Source organism: Hylobates moloch, unplaced genomic scaffold (genome assembly GCF_009828535.3).
Source record: "Hylobates moloch isolate HMO894 unplaced genomic scaffold, HMol_V3 SCAFFOLD_1, whole genome shotgun sequence".
Classification (NCBI taxonomy): Eukaryota; Metazoa; Chordata; class Mammalia; order Primates; family Hylobatidae; genus Hylobates; species Hylobates moloch.
The window spans coordinates 26,564,257-26,591,193 of NW_026652276.1; the positions used below are offsets into that span (position 1 = coordinate 26,564,257).

The window sequence follows — 26,937 nt, forward strand, 5'->3', positions numbered from 1 at the left end:
GAAACTTGAATGGTATCCCACTGAATTAAAAGATAAAATATATGGCATTGGCATTTCTGTACTTCAGAGAGGAATATATCTGTTTGTTGTAGGAATAAAAAATAAATGGGAGAGGCAAAGCTTAGGTTAATCATATTATGTTACTGATATAACACAATTAACTTGGTAAAAGTGAAGGTGCGGGCGGGCGTGGTGGCTCACGCCTGTAATCCCAGCACTTTGGGAGTCTGAGGCGGGTGGATCACCTGAGGTCGGGAGTTCGAGACCAGCCTGACCAACATGGAGAAACACCATCTCTACTAAAAATATAAAATTAGCCGGGCGTGGTGGCACACGCCTCTAATTGCAGCTACTCAGGAGGCTGAGGCAGGAGAAACGCTTAAACCTGGGAGGTGGAGGTTGCAGTGAGCTGACATTGAGCCATTGCACTCTAGCCTGGACAACAAGAGCGAAACTCTGTCTCAAAAAAAAAAAAAAAAAAAAGTGAAGGTGACCAGTGTCTGCAACTATGTCACCCCAGGCATATCACATATCACCCTGTTTCTCCGTCTGTAAAACGGGAGCAACAATGCCATTGCCTTATCATCAGAAGGATATGGAGACTAAATGCAAGAATGTAGGTAAACAGCACAGAGCATGGGTATCAGTAAGTAAACTGTAGCAGTTTGTTGATGTTAACAATAGTTAGCATCGTATCTAACTATATCTAACGATATAACCATTGGGAATCCAGTTTTCCATGATTTTCCTCTAGAATGGAGCTGCCTAAGTCATTCTTCTTTGAAGATTACTGAACATCATCTTCAAATATTCATCCTTGTAAACACGTGTGTGTGTGTGTTAATTTAAATTTTCAGAAAAATCCTGTAGGCCGTTGGAAGGAAGCTACCATACCAGGCCACTTAAACTCCTACACCATCAAAGGCCTGAAGCCTGGTGTGGTATACGAGGGCCAGCTCATCAGCATCCAGCAGTACGGCCACCGAGAAGTGACTCGCTTTGACTTCACCACCACCAGCACCAGCACACCTGTGACCAGTACGTACACAACCACCCTCATGTCTCCTACGCCCGAGGTTCCTAGAGCTAGGCTCTCCTGAGGCAGTGCTTTCCTTTTCAATTCATATTCTTCCATGAGGGGCACCAACATGTTTTAAAATGATGTTGGCAATGAGGACGGTAAATTTTCTAGATGACTGAAGGCTGACTTCCCCCTTTCTGTGACTCTCTAGGCAACACCGTGACAGGAGAGACAACTCCCTTTTCTCCCTTTGTGGCCACTTCTGAATCTGTGACCGAAATCACAGCCAGCAGCTTTGTGGTCTCCTGGGTCTCAGCTTCCGACACCGTGTCGGGATTCCGGGTGGAATATGAGCTGAGTGAGGAGGGAGATGAGCCACAGTACCTGGGTAAGCTCAATATGTCGCTCAAGACAGGTTCAGGGCAGCTGCTGGAAAACTCTCCCTGTGCGGGTGGGTGGCCTCTAGGCGGGTGGTATCTGTGGTTTGGAACTGGTTGACAGCTCAGACTGAACAAACCACCCTCTGGCATGAGGAAGGGAAGGACTGACTCTAGGAAGTGGCCGGGTTTTTCCCAAGCCACCCTCACATGTTCCTGGTCCCTGATGCCAGCTGCGTCATGTGCCTACCTGTGCACAAGTTCCTACAGCAAAAGCTGTGCTCTTGGTGGAAGCAATTACCAGGGCTGCAGCTGACAATGTTAGTACAGTATCGCCACTCATACTTTTCCAATTGTTATGGTAAGGGGCCTTTAAAAAACTTTATTGGCGCACTGAAGTGTGTGCCAATCATAGGCACTGAGTTCAGTGAATTTGAATTCTTATAAAGTGAATACACCACAAGACTAGCACCCAGATAAAGAAAAAGAATATCTCTCTGCCCTCACCCCATCATCTTCCGCCAATAATCACTACCCTGACTCTTACTGCAGGGAGCTATTTTTAAAAATTTGGCATCCGATTACAAAAATTATACATCTTTAGAGAAAAAGTTGGAAAAATGAAAGGAAGAAAGAGGAGGAGGAGAAAGGAGAAAGACAAGGAGTGGGGTTTTCCCATAGTACATTAATAATCACAGATTAGGTGGGGCGCAGTGGCTCACTCCTATAATCTCAGCACTTTGGGAAGCCGAGGCTGGTGGATCACTTGAGGCCAGGAGCTTGAGATCAGCCTGGCCAACATGGTGAAACTCCATCTCTAATAAAAATGCAAAAAAAATAGCCGGGTGTGGTGGTGTGCACCTGTAATCCCAGCTACTCGGGAGGCCGAGGCAGAAGAATTGCTTGAACCCAAAAGGTGGAGGATGCAGTGAGCCGAGATTCTGCCACTGCACTCCAGCCTGGGCAACACAGCAAGACTGTGTGTAAAAATAATAATAATCACTGATTAGCTATTAGCACATTACCTTCTAGTCATTTTTCCCTATGAATATATAGTTCTTAAAATATCCTTCTTATAAGCTGTAGAGTCATTTGAGGGACTAGTTTGCTCTGATTAGTTACCTTTTCTTTTCATTTCAAAGATCTTCCAAGCACAGCCACTTCCGTGAACATCCCTGACCTGCTTCCTGGCCGAAAATACATTGTAAACGTCTATCAGATATCTGAGGATGGGGAGCAGAGTTTGATCCTGTCTACTTCACAAACAACAGGTACATGTGTGCTACGTAGTGTTAAAAGAATCTTTTTCTGTAAAACATGGGCCTGTAGTAGCACTTCCTGTTTGACCCACTTTCTTTCTTTCTTTCTTAGCGCCCGATGCCCCTCCTGACCCGACTGTGGACCAAGTTGATGACACCTCAATTGTTGTTCGCTGGAGCAGACCCCAGGCTCCCATCACAGGTCAGCTAAGCCTCCCCTCTTTGGCTGCTATGTTAATCTTAATGTCAGTAGGGAGGGCGCAGATTCTGACTGCGGACCTGCATATCACTTTAAATCTCCAATATAATTTATGGGAGGTGTGTGTGTGTGTGTGTGTGTGTGTGTGTGTGTGTGTGGCGCGGGGGGGGGTTATTTTCTATGGCACATTTCCCCTTGAAACCATTTTACCAACTCCCTTATACACACACACACCACACCATACACACAACCTGTAAAGCCAGCTCATTGGCTTATTAAAGCAACTGTTCCCGGGGTTGAAGAGGTGTAATTTTCCTGAAAACCTTGCTCTAAGATTTATCCTTAAGGAGAAAGCTGAACTGCCTTCTTAGCTCATTAGGTGATTCAACTGCCTCATCACTGAGGTTCCAAAAAGACACACACAGTGCTAGACAACTCTGCTCAGGCTGGTTCATTAATTGCTTCCCTCGTCTGGAGCTCAAAGAGGAAAAATCAGCTTAACATGAATATTTTCACCTAATGGCATCTCTAGTTGACATTTATTAAGGATCTCAGGTCTTCAAGGATGACATTTATTATTAAAAAGGTTTGCATGACTGTTCTTAATTTATCTTCGTGCTGAATAGTCATTATTATAAGAAGTGGCAATATTAAAAGAGTCAAAAAGAATCACTGGCTCTTCAATAATCAAGTAAGATGCTAAGGGATATTAGAAAAGGGAGGATTTATGGTGTTTCTAAGCCTCTGTCTCAAAGAAAACAGTGCATCTTACTTTTGCTCATGAATCCACAGGGTACAGAATAGTCTATTCACCATCAGTAGAAGGTAGCAGCACAGAACTCAACCTTCCTGAAACTGCAAACTCCGTCACCCTCAGTGACTTGCAACCTGGTGTTCAGTATAACATCACTATCTATGCCGTGGAAGAAAATCAAGAAAGTACACCTGTTGTCATTCAACAAGAAACCACTGGCACCCCACGTTCAGGTAACTTTTTTAAGAAGACACTTCCTATGTTATCTTATCAGAATTGTTCCTGAAGGAGGATTGTTTTGTCTCTGTCAACAGTTCCTACATTCAAGTAATCTTATATATTAGTTTTTCCCTAAACTTCTGATATTTAGCTGAAATGTCATAAGTAACTTATCAAAGCTGGCTACTGGCCTTTCGGATTAAAAACCGACACCATAACGTCTGTCTACAAATTTTCCCCCAGAAGCTTAAGGGTCATTTCATCTTTGATTCTTAAGTATTATAAAATGATTCAGTAAAACAAAAACCATTACATTATTTTCTGCAGTTATTTCAAAGGCTTTTTTTTTTTTAGTATCTTTTCTTATAACCCCCTTCCCCCACCACCATATGACACTTCATATGCTTGTAACTCACTTATTACCTATTTTAGATAAAAGGTTCTAATGTCATAATTTAAGCACTATGACTGGACCATGAAAATGTGATCTGATTAAGAGACAAAACTTAGCAAAACTCTCGAATGAAAGGCTCAATGAACTGCCTAACATATCCAAGAAACTGGCTTCTTAAAAATAATCTTCAGGAGAAAATGTGAATGACCAGTTGACTCTTGTCTGTCAGATACAGTGCCCTCTCCCAGGGACTTGCAGTTTGTGGAAGTGACAGACGTGAAGGTCACCATCATGTGGACACCGCCTCAGAGTGCAGTGACCGGCTACCGCGTGGATGTGATCCCCGTCAACCTGCCTGGCGAGCACGGGCAGAGGCTGCCCATCAGCAGGAACACCTTTGCAGAAGTCACCGGGCTGTCCCCTGGGGTCACCTATTACTTCAAAGTCTTTGCAGTGAACCACGGAAGGGAGAGCAAGCCTCTGACTGCTCAACAGACAACCAGTATGTCTTCTCCTATCTTTACCTCCCCTCCAAATTCTCCACCATCACTTCCAGCCTGTGAGAAAGTGCAGTGAGAACCATTCACTCAGAGGTGTATGGCTTAGAGAGAGGGAAATACCCAGCCAGCAAAGGAATGCATAGTGAACACAAAGCCCATTAAACTTGAAAACAAAACTCAGACAAGCTCCATAGATGCTAAGTGGTAACCCATTTCTAAAATACATGTACCAGCTGAAGGGTACTAAGAGGGAAGAACTGAAGAGAATCTAATTTGAGTGCATTTTTCATGTAACTAAATATATCTAGATCAAAGTTAAAATGCAGGATCATAACACAGTAGAATTCATTTAAGAATAGCAATTGTCAAGTGTCTAGTATTACTAGCCACCAGCTTATCTGCTCAGTTTTTACAAGCATTATTCTCATATTTACTCTTTGTTTTGACCTTAGGAAGGAAGGTCTTACTATTATTATTTTATTTATTTATTTTTTTGAGACAGAGTCTTGCTCTGTCGCCAGGGCTGGAGTGCAGTGGCACCATCTCAGCTCACTGCAACCTCCACCACCTGAGTTCAAGCAATACTCCTGCCTCAGCCTCCCGAGTAGCTGGGACTACAGGCGTGCGCCACCATGCCCTGCTAATTTTTGTGCTTTTAGTAGAAATGGGTTTCGCTGTGTTGGCCAGGCTGGTCTGAAACTCCTGACCTCAAGTGATCCACCCACCTTGGCCTCCCAAAGTGCTGGGATTACAGGCGTGAGCCATCATGCCCAGCCGGAAGGTCTTACTAGTATCCGTATTGAATACTTAAAGAAACTGAGGCTTTAAAAAACTTCTGCAACTTGTAGGGTCACAGAGATAGGAAGGGATAGAGCTGGCTCTAAAACCTATGTCCGAAGCCCGTGCTCTCAATTATTATACTGGACTGCCTCTTAAAGATGTCCTCTATTTGAAAGGTAATTTAAATTTTGGTGGGAAAACTGCTGGTTATTATTCTCGAGAATAAACTCCACAACTTATGTGATTCTATGGTGCAAACTCACCAGTATCCTACCACGAATCTGAGGATATGTTATCATTACTGTAATCACTGTCTAATCTGAACCATGTGAAAATAACTTCTATTTCTCTAGCAAAGGGCTATTCACAGAATATTGCTTTTGATCCATAGAGAGCTTCTTCTTGCTGTCATTTTAGGAGGCATATCCCTTTTTCCTTAATCTGTTTGGCTCAGAGCTAACTGTGAAGTTCAGAAGTGTTTGTTTTGCCTTTTTAAAAATACCATTGCTTTAATGTAACTATAATTTCTGAGACTGATGGGAAAGTTGTGCTGGAAAATTAGACTTCCCAAAGGATCACAGTCAAGCAAAATGGTTCCACAATTTCTCATGACTGGCAGAGTTTTGGCAAAGTTTTGTGTAGCACTCAATCTCTTACTGGCTCAGTTTTTCCAGGGTTTTGACTTTCACATAGTTGCAGCCTTGAGGAGAGAAAACTTAGACATTCAATCAAGCTTCAGGACTTGAGTTATGATCATTACTGATCTAAATATTTCTTGGCATGTTTCATCTTTTCTCCTAGAACTGGATGCTCCCACTAACCTCCAGTTTGTCAATGAAACTGATACTACGGTCCTGGTGAGATGGACTCCACCTCGGGCCCAGATAACAGGATACCGACTGACCATAGGCCTGACCCGAAGAGGCCAGCCCAGGCAGTACAATGTGGGTCCCTCTGTCTCCAAGTACCCATTGAGGAATCTGCAGCCTGGATCTGAGTACACAGTATCCCTCGTGGCCATAAAGGGCAACCAAGAGAGCCCCAAAGCCACTGGAGTCTTTACCACATGTAAGCCGAAAATTAAATGCCTTTTCTTAACTATACTTACATTCTCTATTCTTCATGCTTTAAAAAAACAAAACAAAACCAAAAAAAAAACATTAAAAAATTAATACATAATTTAAATCAGTGATACTAAAAATGTGCTCCACAGACTGGCTGCTGGCCCGTTAATTGTTTGCTGCTAGTCTGCAACAAGAAATAGGGTTGTGCCAGAATGTAAATCACAAAGCACACTGCTTAGTACAGCTGAGAATTTTTCTGAAGCCAGATTTTCTTGATGAAGGAGGCAGTGTGTTAATTTGCACACAGTGCCAAGCTCGCTCTTTCCTCTAGGGCCAGCACTTTGAGTAACATGGGTTTAAAGCACTCTGTTGTTAGAAAAATTAAATTCTATTACATTAAATGAATTTACCAAACACTAGTTAAGGCAAGAAGAAATTAGCACCTATGTCTACATTCTATTACTTTGGGCACTGAATAGTAACTATAAATGCAGAATAAAAATATCTGTGGATTGAATGGGAACCACCTAATTGAACATGAAGCCAAGGAAATGATTTCTTTATGAGTGTTGGCTGCAGAAGATTAAAGTACTTTTGCAGACAGAATCCCTCTTTTCTTAAATTACTCTTGAAATTCCTCAGAGGAGAAAAATACTAACAATAATTTTTGGTCATGTCTATCCTTTTGCTCAACATTTTAAAGGAAGTGGTCTTAAATCTCCCACACATCTACATCACAATAACGACCTCTATTCACAAACTGATTGCTATTAAATACATTTCCATTTACATTACAGAGAATTATGAGACTCCTTATTTCTAGCTGAACATTGTTATTCTCACCTTGACATTTTGAATTATAGAAGCACCTAACATAAGCACTTTTTCAGCATATAACCATGGACTAGTTTGCAATTTTCTAAGAGCTTTCAACAAATGTTACTCTTCGACTAATTTAAAAGTATGGATGTTAAAAAGCATTCAAAAAGTCAATACAAGCCTAGTTTGTAAATAACTGTGGAATTGATTTCCCAAAGAAAATATAAACTTTTCCCTATAAGAATTCATATTTAAGAAAAACTTACTTCCATTTAAATTTACTGTGTGAAGTTTGACCCGCGAAGGCTTTTTCCTAAACAATAGTTAATCGTAAGCAAGTAAAATTCACTTTTAATTTGCAAATAAGCTTACTTGAAAATTTGGCTAAAATTTTACACGGTTCTAAGACAGTCTAAGATCTACTCTCATGAAATTAATGTCTTTATATTTCTTGTAAATATTTATTTCTTATAAATGTCCTTCAGTGAATTAGAATGGAGATTTCGGTGAATGTGCCCTTTCAGTAGATGTTGTCTTTTACTAAAATGTAGAATTCTATAGTTGTCTTGTTCATTACTTAACATAAGACATATTTTATGTAGTTTCTTTTGTTGAACACAGTGCTTATAAAAGAAAAAGTATTTTTAATGATGCTAACAATAATTAAGGGAAGGTGGTGAGTCAAGATATTTCAAGTACTTCTGAAGACTTTGATATATTGGATATATTATTTTTATGCTTTGCATAATACGTTCATATAAAATATAATGATTTTAATTGAAGTACTGATAGCCAAAACTAATTTTATTAGATAAAGGTTAACATAGTGTCTGGAACATTGTATGCTTTCAAAAACTATTTGGTGAATAGATAATTGAGAAAGGAATAATAACAAAAACAGCTAAATGAAGCTTATATTTAAATAAACTAATGTAAGCAGGGTATTCTACAACTCTATTTGAACTTTAAGTACTCCCTAAGGCTGTAAACATCCACAAGGCTTGCATATTTTTGAAATTACTAAGTTTCTGTAGTTTTTTACTATCATACCAAGCTGAATTCTGGGAGTAACTTTTCTGAGTTTTATAACTTGTGCTAAATTCTTAAGAGCAAATGTGAGAAAAGTTAGGGGAAAAAGCTGTTTCTGGGGAAAATTCAGCTTACTCCTATATTGATAGGGCAAATTTTATTTCTTTAACAGCTGGGCTGTTCTTCCCTAACAAGACCTGCCAGAACCCATAGCTCACACTTAGAATCACATCCTTTGTTTGACATCGTTTGTGGGTTTGTGGTTTGGTGATTTTCCCATAATGGCCTTCCCAGGCAGAGAGCATCATCTTAAACTTGGGAAGACTCTAGCTGGCTGGCTCAAGCAACAGAAAATACCTAGTCTTAAAGCCCAGGACAGTTGAGGTGAATATAATTTGTAAAAAAAGTTGTGGTTTTCACAGATGTTCAGTGAAAGAAACTGACTGTTCTCTGAATTGTTTTTTGTGGGCCATTAAAAATGGTCACACAGGACTGGCCATGGCATTTTGGCAGAGTCACCAGCAGCCAAGTGGTGTATAATTTCAGAGGTACTAAAAGGGATCAGGGGTCACCCATCCCAGTCATGTCCCCCCAACCCCCACCAAACACCATCAAAATAATAACATACATAGATTAAACAGCCCACTAAACCAGTAGTACCTCAATTCAGCCATTAGAGCTATCATTACGAAGTGGCCCACACATATATTTGGCTTTTTCTCACACAATATTTTTAAAATAAAAATAAAAAATGGCTCCTTAGAATCCAGACTGATATAGGGAAATTTATTGTCATCAAACTCAAATCCCAAAAATGATGAAAAGACATGAATTAGATGATATAATTTCATTGAAAAGACCACCTTAACGAATATCTAACCCCTTGTTACTCAGGTATAATTCATGGGCCAGCAGAATCGGTATTATCTGTGTTTGTCAGAAATGCAAACTCCCTAGTTCTTTGTTGGACCTCCAGAAACAGAATCTGCATTTTAGCCAGACCCCAGATGATGTGTGTGGCGCATTAAAGATTGAGAAGCCTGATCCTCTCCCAGTTCTCACCCAATGAAAAAATATGTTACATTCTCTATCCACTGCTTGATTAAACTGAGGTTCTCCATAAAAATACTTGTTATCTATATGCTATGCAATCATCTGAGAGTTTGAGTTTTGAATATGTGCATTGATTCTCTCTCACAGTGCAGCCTGGGAGCTCTATTCCACCTTACAACACCGAGGTGACTGAGACCACCATTGTGATCACATGGACGCCTGCTCCAAGAATTGGTTTTAAGGTAAACTGCAGATGTTCCTAATCTCTGTGATACAGCCCTGAGGTGTCCTTGTGTTTCCCATGTAGTGGAAACAGGGTACTCAGGAGTCAGGAGACCTGGGTTTTGTCACCTGCTTCTGTCCATACATCTTTGACTACATTGTCAGGGCCTAACAATCCTTCCCTGCCTACCTCACTGAATTGTTGGAAGGATGGATGGAAGCTGCGAAAGTGCTTTGCAAAGGATAAAACATTAGCACGAAGCTACTGCTTGTTGTTATCTTATTTTCTCTATCCTTTCCCGCAGGGAATTACATTTCAAAAAAACATAGGAAAACTTTATTTGATGTGTTGTTCTAAATGGGTGTGAACAAGTTCACAAAAGCCAATTTAGGGAGACCAATTAAACTCAGAGTCACTTAAAAATCGCATTTTCATCCAATCAGTTTCATCTCCAACTGTTCAAAGCGCTGTGGGTGAATCTCTTAATAGAAGTTAAGATTAAGGTTTCCCTGTGGATATCTGGATTCATCTTCTTTAAAGTAATGATATTAGGGAAGTGATGAATACAAATGAATATGTTTAAAAGAATTCCATTCTTTGGTATTTAGTGTGAAGAGAGAAATATTTGTTATTGCTGGAAATCATGACTCAATCCCCTTGATTGTTTAAAAAAATACACCAAAGATAAAGTTTATAAATGGCCATATTTATGATTATGCTACTCAACTATAGAAGAACTTTCTGAAGATTGCCAGTACACCTTTTAAATTCCCTTAATAATGTCATGCTGACTTTCAGAAGCCTTATGATGTGTGAAAGATCTCTCTAGAGTTGAACACTATTTGATAACACAGTTGTTACCTAAGTTTTTGAAATAGAATCTTAAAAGGATTTTAAATTATGGGCATAGTTATTCTAATTCTTCTCTTGTATCATCCTGCAGTTGAAGCTATGAACATATCTCTTCAAAAGGTGTGTTTTTGCAATACAGTTGCTACAGGGGCTGGTGCCTTTAAATGGCAACTAAAAGGTGAATTGAATGTGAATAACTCATTAAGGGAGAGCTCAGACATTCCTTCTAGCACACACACAGAAAAATAGAAATGAACTACCATGTGACCCACAGTCCCTGTGTACGTCTGGTTTGTAACAAGAGATTCTTTATCAAGCAAAACAGTATGTAAAGACATTTCTCTGGAACCTTCCATTACAAGCCATCTTAATGCAGTTTGGAAGATACCTCCCCCACCTTGGGGAATTTCCAGCTAAAGTATATAAAAGAGTCCCCAAATCATTTCCTAATAAAAGTACATTGTGCAGTTTCTGAAGAGTTTACACTATTTAAAGCATAATCACAACCTCACAGCAGTAACAGGCCTCTGGAAATATTTGTCTTTGGTGTTTATTTTGCATTCCTTCCTCTAGCTGGGTGTACGACCAAGCCAGGGAGGAGAGGCACCACGAGAAGTGACTTCAGACTCAGGAAGCATCGTTGTGTCTGGCTTGACTCCAGGAGTGGAATATGTCTACACCATCCAAGTCCTGAGAGATGGACAGGAAAGAGATGCGCCAATCGTAAACAAAGTGGTAACACGTAAGAAGAATTCTTTATCCCTTTTCTATTAGTTTTTAAAACTGTTCTACTTTTTGAAAAAAGCTAGTGTCAATATCACTTTTTACTTATGAGAATGGCACAGGGGAGAGATCTTATCCTTACTTACATTATTAATGCTGTTCCTCAATTTGGAGTAGCAGGTTCAATTCATGCTTTATATTTTATGGCATCAGAAATGTTCTTTTCATGTCAAGAATATTTATGAACGGGCAAGATGAAAATTTCAATAGTATTGCAAAATCATTAATCATAAAAAAGTCTTTGTCAGAGAATTACTGCTGTCCATCATATTTTCATAATGTAACCTATATTTTTATGGGAGGGAGCGGGAGAGGGAAGCAGCATGGAAGAGAGGGAGGTAGGGAAGGAGGAAAGATTACACAGGTCAAGAGCTTTGTGTCAGCTTTAACTTTTAAAATGTTCTTTGTGCATAGCATTGTCTCCACCAACAAACTTGCATCTGGAGGCAAACCCTGACACTGGAGTGCTCACAGTCTCCTGGGAGAGGAGCACCACCCCAGGTAAGTTTGGGATGGATCAGAGGGCAAGTATACACCATACCTTCCCAAGACAAAGATTTTAGAAACTGTGTTTCTCTCAGAGAAAGAAGGGATTCAAATTACAAGTGTTCAGCTCTCCATAAAAACTATAGCAGTACATGACGTACATCATGGAGCAGCCTGCAGGATGCTTTAATGCATGTTGACTTCAATGACAGGAAACAGAACAATCTTACACTAGTCTAGGGGGACAAGACAGATCCTCACACAGCTGTAGGGCTGAAGAAAAGCACCATGAAAGGTGCCTTTTGCTGAGTGCATTAAAAATTACCAAACAAATGGCTGAAGTCCTATTACGTAATTTCCCTTTTGTGAGTTGTTACAGAGCCTAAGTTTATTATTCCCTGAAGTTTTATGAATGTTTTGTCATGAGTTGCACCACAAATATTTAGGGGTGATGAAAGGCAGAAATACCTTCATTTTACAGAATAAGAAAACTGAGACTTAGAAAAAATTGGCCTACTCATAGTCACACATTTTAAATGTTACAAAAGTTACATCCTGGGATTGTAACTTAAGTTTGTAGACTCCTTCTCACACCCAACATCACATATTTGGAATGTAATTTTTTAAAATTATATTCTATTGCAAACTGAAAATTTTGATTAAGGGGTTTCCTGACCATTTTTAGAGCTTTAAATGAAGGATTTGTCTAAATTCCTTGTTCACATATATTTGAAAATTATTTATAAAATGCTAAAATGTATAAAGATAGTTGTAACAATATTCAAATAGCATGATGTACTATAGCAATAACAGGAAATTTTAGATATTCATTACTTTTGCCAAAACCACATGGAAGTCTCAACAAAACTTACGGAGAAAAATCTTAAACAAAAATAAAAGTTCCAATTAATGTTTATTGCATTCTTACCTCATATACTTGTTAATTTAAGGGATATGTTTAGTTTATTATTTAGCTATTTCTAATTCTACTACTAAATTACTGTGAAATTTTTGATAAAAAAAAAAAGTATTATATAGTTCTTATCTTTGCCGGGGCACAGAGCTAAGGCTATCATCTCTAAATCTGATTAATGTATGCAACCACACAGAATGAAACTAGCTCAGAATATCTCTTTTAATCTCCCTCTGAAGTAGAGTGATTTTGGTAAAGTTTTCATTATCTGCAGAAACATCGTTTAAGCCAAAGCTATACAATTTCCAGCTGAGTTGCTCTGAATTTGAAACTTTAAATTGACAAGCTTCATGCTTGTTAGCAGCAGGATCATTAATACCTGGTCTCAATGGCCCAGCCCACACATTTGGATGATCACTAGCAGTGTAATGATCTCAATATTTATTTCTCATTCAATTGGGTTTCCTTGTATTTGCTCCTTGCCTTTTATAAAATTTAATATACTTTCTCATTTTACTTTTATTCTGGCCCTGCAGATCTCTAGTCATCACTGTTTTTATTTGAATGTCTCTCATCCCTCTCTTTTTTTTTTTTTTGAGACGGAGTCTTGCTCTGTCGCCCAGGCGGGAGTGCAGTGGCGCAATCTCGGCTCACTGCAAGCTCCGCCTCCCGGGTTCACGCCATTCTCCTGCCTCAGCCTCTCCGAGTAGCTGAGACTACAGGCGCCCGCCACCACGCCCGGCTAATTTTTTTGTATTTTTAGTAGAGACGGGGTTTCACTGTGGTCTCGATCTCCTGACCTCGTGATCCACCCGCCTCGGCCTCCCAAAGTGCTGAGATTACAAGCGTGAGCCACCACGCCCGGCCATCCCTCTCTTTTACTGTCCAATTTCTATGATTCCTGAGGACTTCAACAATCAATACTCTCTTTTTTTGTTTGTTTTGTTTTTTTCTGAGATGGAGTCTCGCTCTGTCACCCAGGCTTGGAGTGCAGTGGCGCCATCTCAATTCACTGCAACCTCCACCTCCTGGGCTCAAGCAATTCTCGTGCCTCAGCCTCCCAAGTAACTGGGACTACAGACATGTGCAACCATGCCCAGCTAATTTTTGTTATTTTTAGTAGAGACGGGGTTTTACCATGTTGGTCAGGCTGGTCTCAAACTCCCAACCTCAGATGATCTGCCTGCCTCAACCTCCCAATCAATACTCTTTCTAGAATAAGTATCACCACTTTTGTTTCTCACCTTTTCTCCTTTCTTGGTTCTCTTCCTATAAATCCCACAGTTTCAGACCTTTTAAATTAGGAGAGCTCTCTGGGGAATGTGCTTAAGGTTGAGAGCGATTCCATACTAGGCAGGTAGAAAGGAATATTCCTCAGCTGTCTTCAAATGATTCATTAAGGAAAAGCAGGGTACAGTGGTAGGACCATGGGATTTGGAAACAAAGCAAGCTTTGGGGAATCACTCCCCTGGTTCAAGATTTCCTTTAAAGTGAGGATCTTGGCGGAGGTTGAAGTGAGCCAAGATCATGCTGCTGCACTCCAGCCTGGGTGATAGAGGGAGACTCTGTCTCAAAAAATAAAAATAAAAAAATAAAGTGAGGATCTTAGTACTGCCTGAAAGGATTGTTGCAAGCATTGACAGTGGAGTCCTCAGCAAATGCCAAGTCCTTCTGCATTCCGCCGTGTGAGTCCATCACTGTAGTCTAGTTAAATATGCTCTGGCTCACAGATGCTCTGTGCAGTAACTTCCTCTTTTCTTTTTTCTCCAGACATTACTGGTTATAGAATTACCACAACCCCTACAAACGGCCAGCAGGGATATTCTTTGGAAGAAGTGGTCCATGCTGATCAGAGCTCCTGCACTTTTGATAACCTGAGTCCCGGCCTGGAGTACAATGTCAGTGTTTACACTGTCAAGGATGACAAGGAAAGTGTCCCTATCTCTGATACCATCATCCCAGGTAATAGAAAAATAAGCTGCTATCCTGAGAGTGGCACTTCCAGTAAGAGTGGGGATTAACATCTTAATCCCCAGATGGTTAAGGGTGTCAACTAGATTTGGGATTTAATTCCGATCTCCCGGCTGCACTCTCCAAAACCAAGAAGTCAAAGCAGCGATTTGGACAAATGCTTGCTGTTAACACCGCTTTACTGTCTGTGCTTCACTGGGATGCTGTGTGTTGCAGCGAGTATGTAATGGAGTGGCAGCCATGGCTTTAACTCTGTATTGTCCGCTCACATGGAAGTATGACTAAAACACTGTCACGTGTCTGTACTCAGTACTGATAGGCTCAAAGTAATGTGGTAAATGCATCCCATCAGTACATTTCTGCCTGATTTTACAGTCCATATCAATTTCCAACAGCTGCCTATAAAATAGTTTTGTCCCTGTATGTGAGCACTGAAACAGCATTTGGTTGACACATCCAGTTTTTCATCTTGCAGTTTCAAATCCTTCTTTTTAAAAATTGGATTATAAAAAAAAGAAGTAAAAGCCACACCTTCAGGGTGTTCTTTCTTGTGGCTTGAAAGACAACATTGCAAAGGCCTGTCTAAGGATAGGCTTGTTTGTCCATTGGGTTATAACAGAATGAAAGCATTGGACAGATCGTGTCCCCCTTTGGACTCTTCAGTAGAATGCTTTTACTAACGCTTATTACATATTTTGATTATGAATGAACTAAAATAGTGGCAGCGGCCTTGACCTTAGGCCTGTCTTTCATCAGCCTGAATGTGCTTTTGAATGGCACATTTCACACCATACATTCATAATGCATTAGCGTTATGGCCATGGTGTTGTCATGGAGTTTTGTATGGAAGAAAAAAAATCAATTTATCACCCATTTATTATTATTTTTTAACCTTCTTCATGCAAGCTTATTTTCTACTAAAACAGTTTTGGAATTATTAAAAGCATTGCTGATACTTACTTCAGATATTATGTCTAGGCTCTAAGAATGGTTTTGACATCCTAAACAGGCATATGATTTTCAGGAATCTGAACAGTTCAAATTGTACCCTTTAAGGATGTTTTCAAAATGAAAAAAAAAAAATCCCTAAAAGAATATTCCTGTTTATTCTTCTAGGGAAGCAAACTGTTCATGATGCTTGGGAAGTCTTTTCAGAGAATTTAAAACAGATTGCATATTACCATCATTGCTTTAACATTCCATCAATTTTACTACTGGTAACCTGATATACACTGCTTTATTTTTTCCTCTTTTTTTGCCTCTATTTTCCTTTTGCCCCCCACCCCTTTGCTTTGTAACTCAATAGAGGTGCCCCAACTCACTGACCTAAGCTTTGTTGATATAACCGATTCAAGCATCGGCCTGAGGTGGACCCCGCTAAACTCTTCCACCATTATTGGGTACCGCATCACAGTAGTTGCGGCAGGAGAAGGTATCCCTATTTTTGAAGATTTTGTGGACTCCTCAGTAGGATACTACACAGTCACAGGGCTGGAGCCGGGCATTGACTATGATATCAGCGTTATCACTCTCATTAATGGCGGCGAGAGTGCCCCTACTACACTGACACAACAAACGGGTGAATTTTGAAAACTTCTGTGTTTGAGACATAGATGGTGTTGCATGCTGCCACCAGTTACTCTGGTTAAATATGGATGTTTCAAGGGGGAAGTCAGCAATTGGCCAAAGATTAAGACAGGGTGGATTGGGGGGGTAAGGAATCAAATGCATCTGCTAAACTGATTGGAGAAAAACATATGCAAGTATTCTTCAGTACACTCTCATTTAAACCACAAGTAGATATAAAGCTAGAGAAATACAGATGTCTGCTCTGTTAAATATAAAATAGCAAATGTTCATTCAATTTGAAGACCTAGAATTTTTCTTCTTAAATACCAAACACGAATACCAAATTGTATAAGTACCAATTAACTATAAGAAATATATCTCCAAAATGTACCATCATGCTCTTCCTTCTACCCTTTGATAAACTCTACCATACTCCTTCTTTGTAGCTAAAAACCCATCAAAATATAGGGTAGAGTGGATGGGCATTGTTTTGAGGTAGGAGAAAAGTAAACTTGGGAGCATTCTAGGTTTTGTTGCTGTCACTAGGTAAAGAAACACCTCTTTAACCACAGTCTGGGGACAAGCATGCAACATTTTAAAGGTTCTCTGCTGTGCATGGGAAAAGAAACATGCTGAGAACCAATTTGCATGAAGTTTCACTTGTAAGTAGAATTCACTGAATGGAATTGTAGCTCTAGATATCTCACATGGGGGGAAGTTTAGGACCCTCTTGTCTTTTTGTCTGTGTGCATGTATTTCTTTGTAAAGTACTGCTATGTTTCTCTTTGCTGTGTGGCAACTTAAGCCTCTTCAGCCTGGGATAAAATAACCTGCAGTGGTATTAATAATGTACATAAAGTCAACATATTTGAAAGTAGATTAAAATTTTTTTAAATATATTGTTGATGGCAAAAAGGTTAAAGGGGGCCTAACAGTACTGTGTGTAGTGTTTTATTTTTAACAGTAGTACACTATAACTTAAAATAGATTTAGATTAGACTGTTTGCATGATTATGATTCTGTTTCTTTTATGCATGAAATATTGTTTTTACCTTTCCAGCTACTTCGTTAGCTTTAATTTTAAAATTACATTAACTGAGTCTTCCTTCTTGTTCGAAACCAGCCGTTCCTCCTCCCACTGACCTGCGATTCACCAACATTGGTCCAGACACCATGCGTGTCACCTGGGCTCCACCCCCATCCATTGATTTGACCAACTTCCTGGTGCGTTACTCACCTGTGAAAAATGAGGAAGATGTTGCAGAGTTGTCAATTTCTCCTTCAGACAATGCAGTGGTCTTAACAAGTAAGCAGTTGAATGTATCTGTTCCATAAATATTAACCTAGAGCATAGCAAATGAATTCTAAGTTCTCAAGTAGGAGGAGCTAAGAGCAAGAGAGCTGCAACCAAGCTACAAACTAAACTCCAAATTCAACGCACAGCTCCATTAATTTTGAAAGATGTAATGTTTGTTGCTATCTTAATATACTTTTGATATCTACAGCTTTTAAAAAACCATAGTGGAAAAACACCTGCAGGAAAGTTCCATGACTTCAAACAAATTCTGCTTCCAAATAAGCACGTAAAAATAAGTGAATATCAAGAGAAATTACATGACTAAATCTAAATCTTTAGAGGAAAAAAATGAGAACTGAAAATATGTGCTTTATTCTCATTTTTATAAAAAAAGTGTCAGCAGTTGATCGATTTAGGATTTGAATACTTAGAAAAGTGACTGTTTGGTCTAGATTAGAATGTTGTTGTGAAGAGGGTCAGAAGTTTAATTTGTACTTCAAAAAGAATCTGTTAGAAGGATTTCTCAGAAGGCTGAGAGCTTAGAAAAAAAACTGACATTAAATAAACAACAACAATTTATGGAAATTGTCTCTTTCTAGTCCCAACTGTTATAGAATAGATATCTTTTGTTAAAGAATAAAACAGTAGGCTGCAAGATGGTGCTGTGTTTCACATAAACAGTGCTTTTTATAATAGTCAAATATATAACAACAGCAAAAGATTCTACATAAGGGAAAAATAACTTACATTTAGGTACATTACCAAGTATTAGTCTGAAAACATCTACCTTTCAAACATAATTTAGATAATGAAACACAAGAGCAGCTCAGCATGACTATAACTTCGTTTCTTACTTTGTGGCTGAGGGCAAGAATATCTTTATATTGGCATATCCACCACCCCAGGGCTGTTGTTTCTGTTCTAGAGCACCCTGGAATCACTAATTATAGCATCACTCAGTATACAAGCCCCTGCATCACAATATCTGCCCCTTAGCCATAGACCTGTCACATGTTAATCATGTGTTCTAAGACCTTATTATAATCCTAATGCTACAAATGACCTCAAGGTAGCCTCTCTCCCTCCTAGCAAAGTCATTATTATCCTCTTTTAAAGATGAAGCAAGCCAGTGCAGTGGCTCTCGCCTGTTTAATCCCAGCACTTTGGGAGGCTGAGGTGGGCCAATTGCTTGAGCCCAGGAGTTCGAGACCAGCCTGGGCAACACAGTGAGACCAAGTCTCGACAAAAAATACAAAAACCGGGCATGGTGGTGCACACCTGTGGTCTCAGCTGTGTAGGAAGTTGAGGTAGGAGGATCACCTGAGCCTGGGGAGGTTGAGGCTGCAGCAAGCCATGATCATGCCACTGCACTCCAACCTGAGTGACAGAGTGAGACCCTGTCTCAAAAAAATAAACATGAAGCCGTTGAGGTCCCCAGCGGTTAAGTAAATTGCCACTGGCCAGCTAGTATGGTGGAAATGGAATCCAAGCATCTGGTCCTCCAGTCTGGCACTTTTCCAAACTTTGCAGACGGCTTTAGAGAAACGCGGAAGGGCAAATGGTATGCAGGGGAATGAGGGTTTAGTGAGTAGGAGTTCTGAATTTAGAAACCTCACTCTCTGTATCTTTTAGATGTACAAATATTTACCATATATTACAGTTGCCTCCAGTGTTCAGTACAGTAACATGCTGCACAGGCTCGTAGCCTAGCAGCAATAGGCTAGACCATATAGCTTATAGCTTAGGTGTGTCATAGGCTCTACCATCTAGGTTTTTTGTTTTGTTTTGTTTTTGAGACGGAGTCTCCCTCTGTTGCCCCAGATGGAGTGCAGTGGCACGATCTGGGCTCACTGCAACCTCCACCTCCAAGGCTCAAGTGATTCTCCTGCCTCAGCCTCCCGAGTAGCTGGGATTACAGGCATGAGCCACCACGCCTGGCTAATTTTTTTGTATTTTTAGTAGAGCGGGGGTTTCACCATGTTGGCCAGGCTGGTTTCAAACTCCTGACCTCAAGTGATCCACCCTCCTCGGCCTCCCAAAGTGTTGGGATTACAAGCCCATCTAGGTTTGTGTAGGTACACTCTATGATGCTTACACAATAAAATCACCAAATCACACACTTACCAAATTGTATCTCCACCATTAAGCTATGCATGACTGTGTATCAAAATGGAAGAAGAAGCTGGGCACAGTGGCTCACGCCTGTAATCCCAGCACTTTGAGAGGCCAAGGCGGGTGGATCACAAGGTCAGGATTTCCAGTCCAAGCCTGGCCAACACGGTGAAGCCCCATCTCTATTAAAAATACAAAAATTAGCCAGGCATGGTGGCAGGCACCTGTAATCCCAGCTACTCAGGAGTCTGAGGCAGGAGAATCACTTGAACCCAGGAGGCAGAGGTTTCAGTGAGCCAAGATCACACCACTGCACTCTGGCTGGGCAACAGTAAAACCCCGTCTAAAAAAAAAAAAAATGGAAGAAGATACTCAGGGATGTATATTTAATTTTTAAAAAAATATTCCACTCTCATTTTAATATGGCAGAACCAACTGCTTTCTCTTTTATGTGTGGCTTTTTTCCAGTAAAGGTTAATTGCTAAGACACTAGTCCTGGCCTGGGTCAATCCCTGTATGATCCTGGGCAAGTAAATTAAAGAAGATAACTTCTCTGTGCCTCAGTTCTTTTTGTTTTGTTTTTTGTTTCTTCATTTACAAAATGGAGATAACTGTAGTAAATCAAATTTTTAGAGGTGATAGGTTTGTTCATTTCTTGAATGCGGTGATGGTCTTCCAAGTCACACATATGTAAAAACCCATCAAATCACTTTAAATATATGCAGTACATTGTATGGCAAGAAATTGCTTTTAAAAGTAGCAAACTACCTCTCAGGGTTGTTGTGAGGCATAAATGGCAATCCACAGCACCACAGCAAGGATTATCATGTGCCCTCCAGAGACATACTCTCAGGTGGATACGAGAAATATCCAGCTGTTGCAGCAACTTCATCCCACTCGAAATCCAGCTGAGTCACACTCACAGGTGGAATGGAGGACTTCGAGAGGCCATGGGGCAAGGTGACTCCTCCTTATCATCTAATTACAGACCTTCTCCAGGTCTGTTCACTGAACACTTCGCCTTAGTGTTCACTTAGGTGTAAGCAGGCTATAGAACTGGACATTTGGATATTTCATCAGTTCAAATAGTCCTGGGCATGCTTTAGTTTCTCATGCTTTTGAGCAGAGTTTTAAAATAAGCCCCATTTGCCCCTACAGATCTCCTTCCTGGTACAGAATATGTAGTGAGTGTCTCCAGTGTCTACGAACAACACGAGAGCACACCTCTTAGAGGAAGACAGAAAACAGGTGAGTGGTGTTGGCAGTATGACTATCCAGTAGCTTTTGCCTACCAATTCTGTATAACAAATGAAATGCTACTTCTAAAAATACATCTCCATTTTTTGTTGTTGTCGTGGTGTGTGTACCTTTGTCATCACAGTATGATTTTATCGCTGGTCTCAAAAACTAAAAGATACCTTACTCAACAATCACCTAGACTTTCAGTCACTAACAAATTAAGAAATTTGTTGTCTGTCCTTTTAAAAAACATTTTCTAAGATCTTTGTTATTTAGATTTAGTGGACATTCCTTTTCATTAGGCAGCTCTGTCTAATGGCTGACCCAACACTCATTGTCATCTATTTTTCTTCCTTTACTAAGCCAGCAAGTTTACATTTTTTTTTACTTGATAAAATTTGAATTTACTAGAAGGAAGTTGAATTGAATCTCATAAATATTATGTACTTAAATATGAATGCTTTTAATTTTTTTCTTTAAAAAGGTACACTGTAGTATATTCATTAATTTATTTATAGTCCACTTGCTTCCAAAAAGGACTTATGATATTTTAGTTTGGTTTCTTATTGAAAAGAAAAGTAAATACTGTAACTGAAACAGAAATTTTCTGGAAGTCCCAGAGACTAAGTGATGTGAATTTGCAACAAACTCTGAATTTTTGTGCATTTTTCAAAAATGCATTTTTCAAAACTGTCAATTCATGAGGAATTATCAGCATTGTAATTTGTCTGGGATAATGTCTTTAGTTTCAGAAGTTTTGTGTTTGGCATCATTACCACTCTGTTGACATATAAATTTCCTCTTGAGCTTAGGAGGCTTCTCTGAGAGTCAAACATTTACCTTGAAAGTGGGCAGATCTTGCTTTACTTGGAAGAATACACTTACAGGATAGAAACAGAATACTTGAATACTGAAGAATTTGAAAATGTCAATTCTCAGAAGATCTTGAACACTTATCTTCAAATGTGACACAGAAACCTACTGTAATAACCCCTAAAATTTGCTTGAATTACTTAGCAAAAGAAAAAAATGAATGCTTGAGCTGGCTATTTTGAATTGAGTCAATTTAAGATTTTTAAATTCATATGTAGCTTAGAATCAGTACATCTTACTCCGAGGTTTATGGCAAATCATGGCATTGATGAGACAGGAACAGCATGTTAGATGTACGTTAATTTCCCCTACACCTTCCTCACTTCCTAAACTGGTGGTGTCTTTTCTTTTTTTTTCTCTTCCTCCCCTGGGTGGGAAAAACAGGTCTTGATTCCCCAACTGGCATTGACTTTTCTGATATTACTGCCAACTCTTTTACTGTGCACTGGATTGCTCCACGAGCCACCATCACTGGCTACAGGATACGCCATCATCCTGAGCACATTAGTGGAAGACCTCGAGAAGATCGGGTGCCCCCCTCTCGGAATTCCATCACCCTCACCAACCTCACTCCGGGCACAGAGTATGTGGTCAGCATCGTTGCTCTTAATGGCAGAGAGGAAAGTCCCTTATTGATTGGCCAACAATCAACAGGTAACTTGTTTTCTGGTCTGCAAAGAAACTCGGAAGACTTTCCTACCCAGTTGGTAGATTCTATAAAGTAGCTTGCTGTTGTCTGTCGTCAGCTCTCAGAAAAAAAAAAAAAAAAAATAGATTGTTGTCATGGGACATGGAGAGGGAAGTGAGAAAATGTGTGGAGAAACATCTTCCTTAGAATATGGTAAAGAAGCCCGGGCGTGGTGGCAGTAAAGAAGATAATTTTTTTCCTCAAGAAATTTCTCACCTAATTTGGGTATTTATACATTTCTAATAACACAAGTTTTATTGAAAACGTAGAAAATTGGCTGGACGGAGTGGCTCATGCCTGTAATCTCAGCACTTTGGGAGGCCAAAGTGGGCAGATCACTTGAGGTCAGAAGTTCAAGACCAGCCTGGCCAATATAGTGAAACCCCATCTCTACTAAATATACAAAAATTAGCAAGGTGTGCTGGCATGCACCTGTAATCCCAGCTACTCAGGAGGCTGAGGCAGGAGAATCTTTGAACCTAGGAGGCGAAGGTTGCAGTGAGCTGAGATCGGGCCATTGCACTCCAGCCTGGGTGACAGAGCAAGACCCTGTCTCAAAAAAAAAAAAAAAAAAAAAAAAAAAAAAAAGGCCAGGCGCAATGGCTCATGCTTGTAATCCCAGCACTTTGGGAAGCCAAGGTGGGTGGATCACGAGGTCAAGAGATCAAGACCATCCTGGCCAACGTGATGAAATCTTGTCTCTACTAAAAATACAAAAATTAGCTGGGCATGGTGGCATATGCCTGTGGTCCCAGCTACTCGGGAGGCTGAGGCAGGAGAATCGCTTGAACTCAGGAGGCGGAGGTTGCAGTAAGCCGAGATTGCGCCACTACACTGCAGCCAGGTGACAGAGTGAGACTCTGTCTCAAAAAAAAAAAAAAAAAAGTGGAAAACTGAACACTGTTTCAAAGTACCTTTAAAATTATAATTTTAGGGTAAGTGTCATTGTTCTTAGCAGATAGAGGCTGAAGTACTTAGGGGAGCAGTAGTATCATGTTATCTGTATTTTAGTCTCAAGTTGTCAAGCCAGAGACAAATACCTAAGGGAAGGGTATATAGGTGTTCACTGTATTACTTTTTTTTTTTTTTCCTGAGATGGAGTCTTGCTCTGCCGCTCAGGCTGGAGTGCAATGGCGAGATCTTGGCTCACTGCAACCTCTGCCTCCTGGGCTCAAGCAATTCTCCTGCCTCAGCCTCCCAAGTAGCTGGGATTACAGGCGCCCACCACCACAACCGGCTAATTTTTGTATTTTTAGTAGAGATGGAATTTCACCATGTTGGCCAGGCTGGTTTTGAACCCCTGACCTCAAATGATCTGCCCGCCTCAGCCTCCCAAAGTGCTGGAATTACAGGCGTGACCCACCATGCCCAGCCTTGTATTACTTTTTTTTTTTTTAACTTTTCTGTAGTTTTGAAATTTTTCCAAATAAAATATTGAAGGAAAAAAATTCTTCCCTAAATTTGAAATAATCACTCTATCACAATTTGAATGGGCTCTGTAACCCCTTATCTTGAATTCGTCATAATATTAAATTCTGCTAATTACACATAGTATTTGCATTATTGTATGAACGAATCATTATGACAATTATCTGGAAAATGAACAAAGAGTAAATCTGAGTATTGTTTGAAAATAACGGATGTGAAAAGTTTCCTTTTTTTTCTAGTTTCTGACGTTCCAAGGGACCTGGAAGTTGTTGCTGCGACCCCCACCAGCCTACTGATCAGCTGGGATGCTCCTGCTGTCACAGTGAGATATTACAGGATCACTTATGGAGAAACAGGTACAGCAGTAAAATGCTATTTTATACTCTGATTAAATCAGATTCTGTTGTGGATAACCTGAAAGCCCAACAGTGAACAAAGAATTAAAGAAACTTTGGCAAGTCCATTCAATGGAGCCCTTGTTTTTTCCGAGAAAATATGGAAGATATAGGTGATATAATTTGTTTTAAAACCCAAATAAAAAGTTATTTATATACTACAACTAGAGGGGGAACGGCAGAGCTCAGGGAAAAAAAGGATTGTAAATTCACTAACATATTATCGGTGGTGGAAATAAGTGATTTTTATTTTTTCTTCTCTTTACTTTTCTGTGTTTTCCAAATTTTGTTTAACAGGAATGTATTCCGTTAAAATTTTTAAAAAGGACACAGTGCGTGCAATCCTGGGTTGAGGGCTTACCTTCTCCCACTTTTAATGCTACTCTACTACTCAGTGACATTTTAAAGCTGAAATGTTAAAATAGCGCTAACTGTAATTTTCTCTCAATGTTTATACACTTACCAAGGTTTGCTACGTGCATAAATACCCCCTTTCTGTTCAAGATAGCGCTCTTTAAAAGGGAATAAGCAAGAAGATGTGATTTACATGCTGCTATAAATGTCGTAATTCAATTAATCAGTAATACCAAGTAACTCTAAGCCCCTCACACTCTGAACTAACCCCTTTTCATACAGGAGGAAATAGCCCTGTCCAGGAGTTCACTGTGCCTGGGAGCAAGTCTACAGCTACCATCAGTGGCCTTAAACCTGGAGTTGATTATACCATCACTGTGTATGCTGTCACTGGCCGTGGAGACAGCCCCGCGAGCAGCAAGCCAATTTCCATTAATTACCGAACAGGTACAAACTTCTACTCTGGGGTGACACCAGCTTATTTATTCAGATAGTTTTTTACAATGTTCTCCCAAGGTATTTTTCTCATTGTACAATCGATTTTCCTTTTTAATGAGACAACAACCTGCAGCTAACACCTGTAGCGAACAGAGTTTTGAGCCAGATAAAGAAGGAAGCACCCCAAGGGCAGGAGGTTCAGTCAGTTTTGTTGATAATATTCCACATGTCTGCAATAAGACAGGCATGGAGAGTGTTCAATAAATACTTGTTGGAAAAGAATGGATGAGTTGATAAAGTAGGAAGACAGACACCTGCTTGTGGAATGTAGCTTCTTTGTGAATGAAGCAGCCATCTCAAAAATAGGAAATGGTATTGAGATGCCTGCCCCATCCCTCTGAAAGCTCTCTCTGTATTCTTTCAAGAAGAAATACTTTTCTCATGTAAGAGATCATTCGAATATGTACCAGACCTAGAGAGGAGGACTTGTCCAATCTTGTCTCCAAGGACTGGGGCTTCACTGGTTTCTCCCTGCTTTTATTTGTAGAAATTGACAAACCATCCCAGATGCAAGTGACCGATGTTCAGGACAACAGCATTAGTGTCAAGTGGCTGCCTTCAAGTTCCCCTGTTACTGGTTACAGAGTAACCACCACTCCCAAAAATGGACCAGGACCAACAAAAACTAAAACTGCAGGTCCAGGTAAGGATCATCTGCATCTCGGCCAGGCGCAGTGGCTCACTCCTATAATCCCAGCACTTTGGGAGGCTGATGTGGGCAGATCACTTGAGGTCAGAGGCTCGAGACCAGCCTGGCCAACGTGGCAAAACCCGTCTCTACTAAAAAATACAAAAAAATGAGCTGGGCATGGTAGCTTGTGCCTGTAATCCCAGCTACTCAGGAGGCTGAGGCAGGAGAATGGCTTGAACCCTGGAGGCAGAGGTTGCAGTGAGCCGAGATAGCACCACTGCACTCCAGCCTGGGTGACAGAGTGACAGACTCCATCTCAGGGGAAAAAAAAAAAAAAAAAAAAAGGAATAATCTGCATCTCATATACAACAGAATAGATATGGGGTAGGACCACCTAATATTCTTTTTTATATAAACGGCTACCCTTTTGTGAGTACTATGTGTTTTTTTGTCCTATGTCATCATTGTCCCCATTCATGAGTTCAAGTCTGAAGATCATTATCAACCCTTTTCACAGTAGAAGTCTTAAGTGCATTTCTGTTTTTACGTGGATAGTTCTATTTAGTGATACGGACATCTTAAATTATTAGATTCACTCTTCTGGTTTTGTTTATCATTCACACTAAGAAGAGATAAATGGCCTAACTGACTTTTTCAGATCTTTTTAGCTATATTGTCTTTGTTTTTAAATAGAATACTTGTGAAATTAGGATCTTAAGGCAATTTATTAAAGTCAAGTTAATTTTCACTTTTTCTGAGCAGCATCACTAATTGTTGGGGGCATCATATTAAGTTTTAGAACTTATCCTTGAGTGTGACTTCACTCCCATGTGGTAATTTGTATTAGCAATGAACAGGTTTGTCCAAGAGGAAATCAAAGTCTGACTCTCCATATTTTTGTTACAATTCTGCAAATAAAAATTCTAGGCCACCATATGTTTACTACCAAACTCTAGATGCCACTTGGAGGACTTTATAGTGGATGACGTGGATGTTGCATTTGCTTGTCACTCCCTTTGCAGATCAAACAGAAATGACTATTGAAGGCTTGCAGCCCACAGTGGAGTATGTGGTTAGTGTCTATGCTCAGAATCCAAGCGGAGAGAGTCAGCCTCTGGTTCAGACTGCAGTAACCAGTACGTAACCACTGCTTGGTT

At 40.0% G+C, this 26,937-nt stretch overlaps 1 protein-coding gene across 20 annotated transcripts in view; it reads left to right on the forward strand.

Annotated features, from left to right (window-relative positions):
- The window catches only part of FN1 (fibronectin 1), a 73,368-nt gene that overhangs the window by 25,073 nt on the left and 21,358 nt on the right, over positions 1–26,937 (forward strand). For 10 of the 20 annotated variants that reach the window (XM_032754590.2, XM_032754592.2, XM_032754597.2 and 7 more), the window contains exons 14-32: positions 858–1,038; positions 1,233–1,409; positions 2,541–2,669; positions 2,770–2,859; positions 3,649–3,843; positions 4,453–4,725; positions 6,305–6,571; positions 9,616–9,710; positions 11,117–11,285; positions 11,741–11,827; positions 14,496–14,687; positions 16,003–16,275; positions 17,389–17,571; positions 20,833–20,922; positions 22,171–22,440; positions 24,142–24,258; positions 24,934–25,098; positions 25,637–25,792; positions 26,803–26,916. In XM_032754590.2, coding sequence (XP_032610481.1) covers positions 858–1,038; positions 1,233–1,409; positions 2,541–2,669; positions 2,770–2,859; positions 3,649–3,843; positions 4,453–4,725; positions 6,305–6,571; positions 9,616–9,710; positions 11,117–11,285; positions 11,741–11,827; positions 14,496–14,687; positions 16,003–16,275; positions 17,389–17,571; positions 20,833–20,922; positions 22,171–22,440; positions 24,142–24,258; positions 24,934–25,098; positions 25,637–25,792; positions 26,803–26,916 — 3,223 coding nt within the window. The remainder of the gene's footprint in view (positions 1–857; positions 1,039–1,232; positions 1,410–2,540; positions 2,670–2,769; positions 2,860–3,648; positions 3,844–4,452; positions 4,726–6,304; positions 6,572–9,615; positions 9,711–11,116; positions 11,286–11,740; positions 11,828–14,495; positions 14,688–16,002; positions 16,276–17,388; positions 17,572–20,832; positions 20,923–22,170; positions 22,441–24,141; positions 24,259–24,933; positions 25,099–25,636; positions 25,793–26,802; positions 26,917–26,937) is intronic. The other 10 variants (XM_032754599.2, XM_032754609.2, XM_032754602.2 and 7 more) reach the window with 1 other exon arrangement.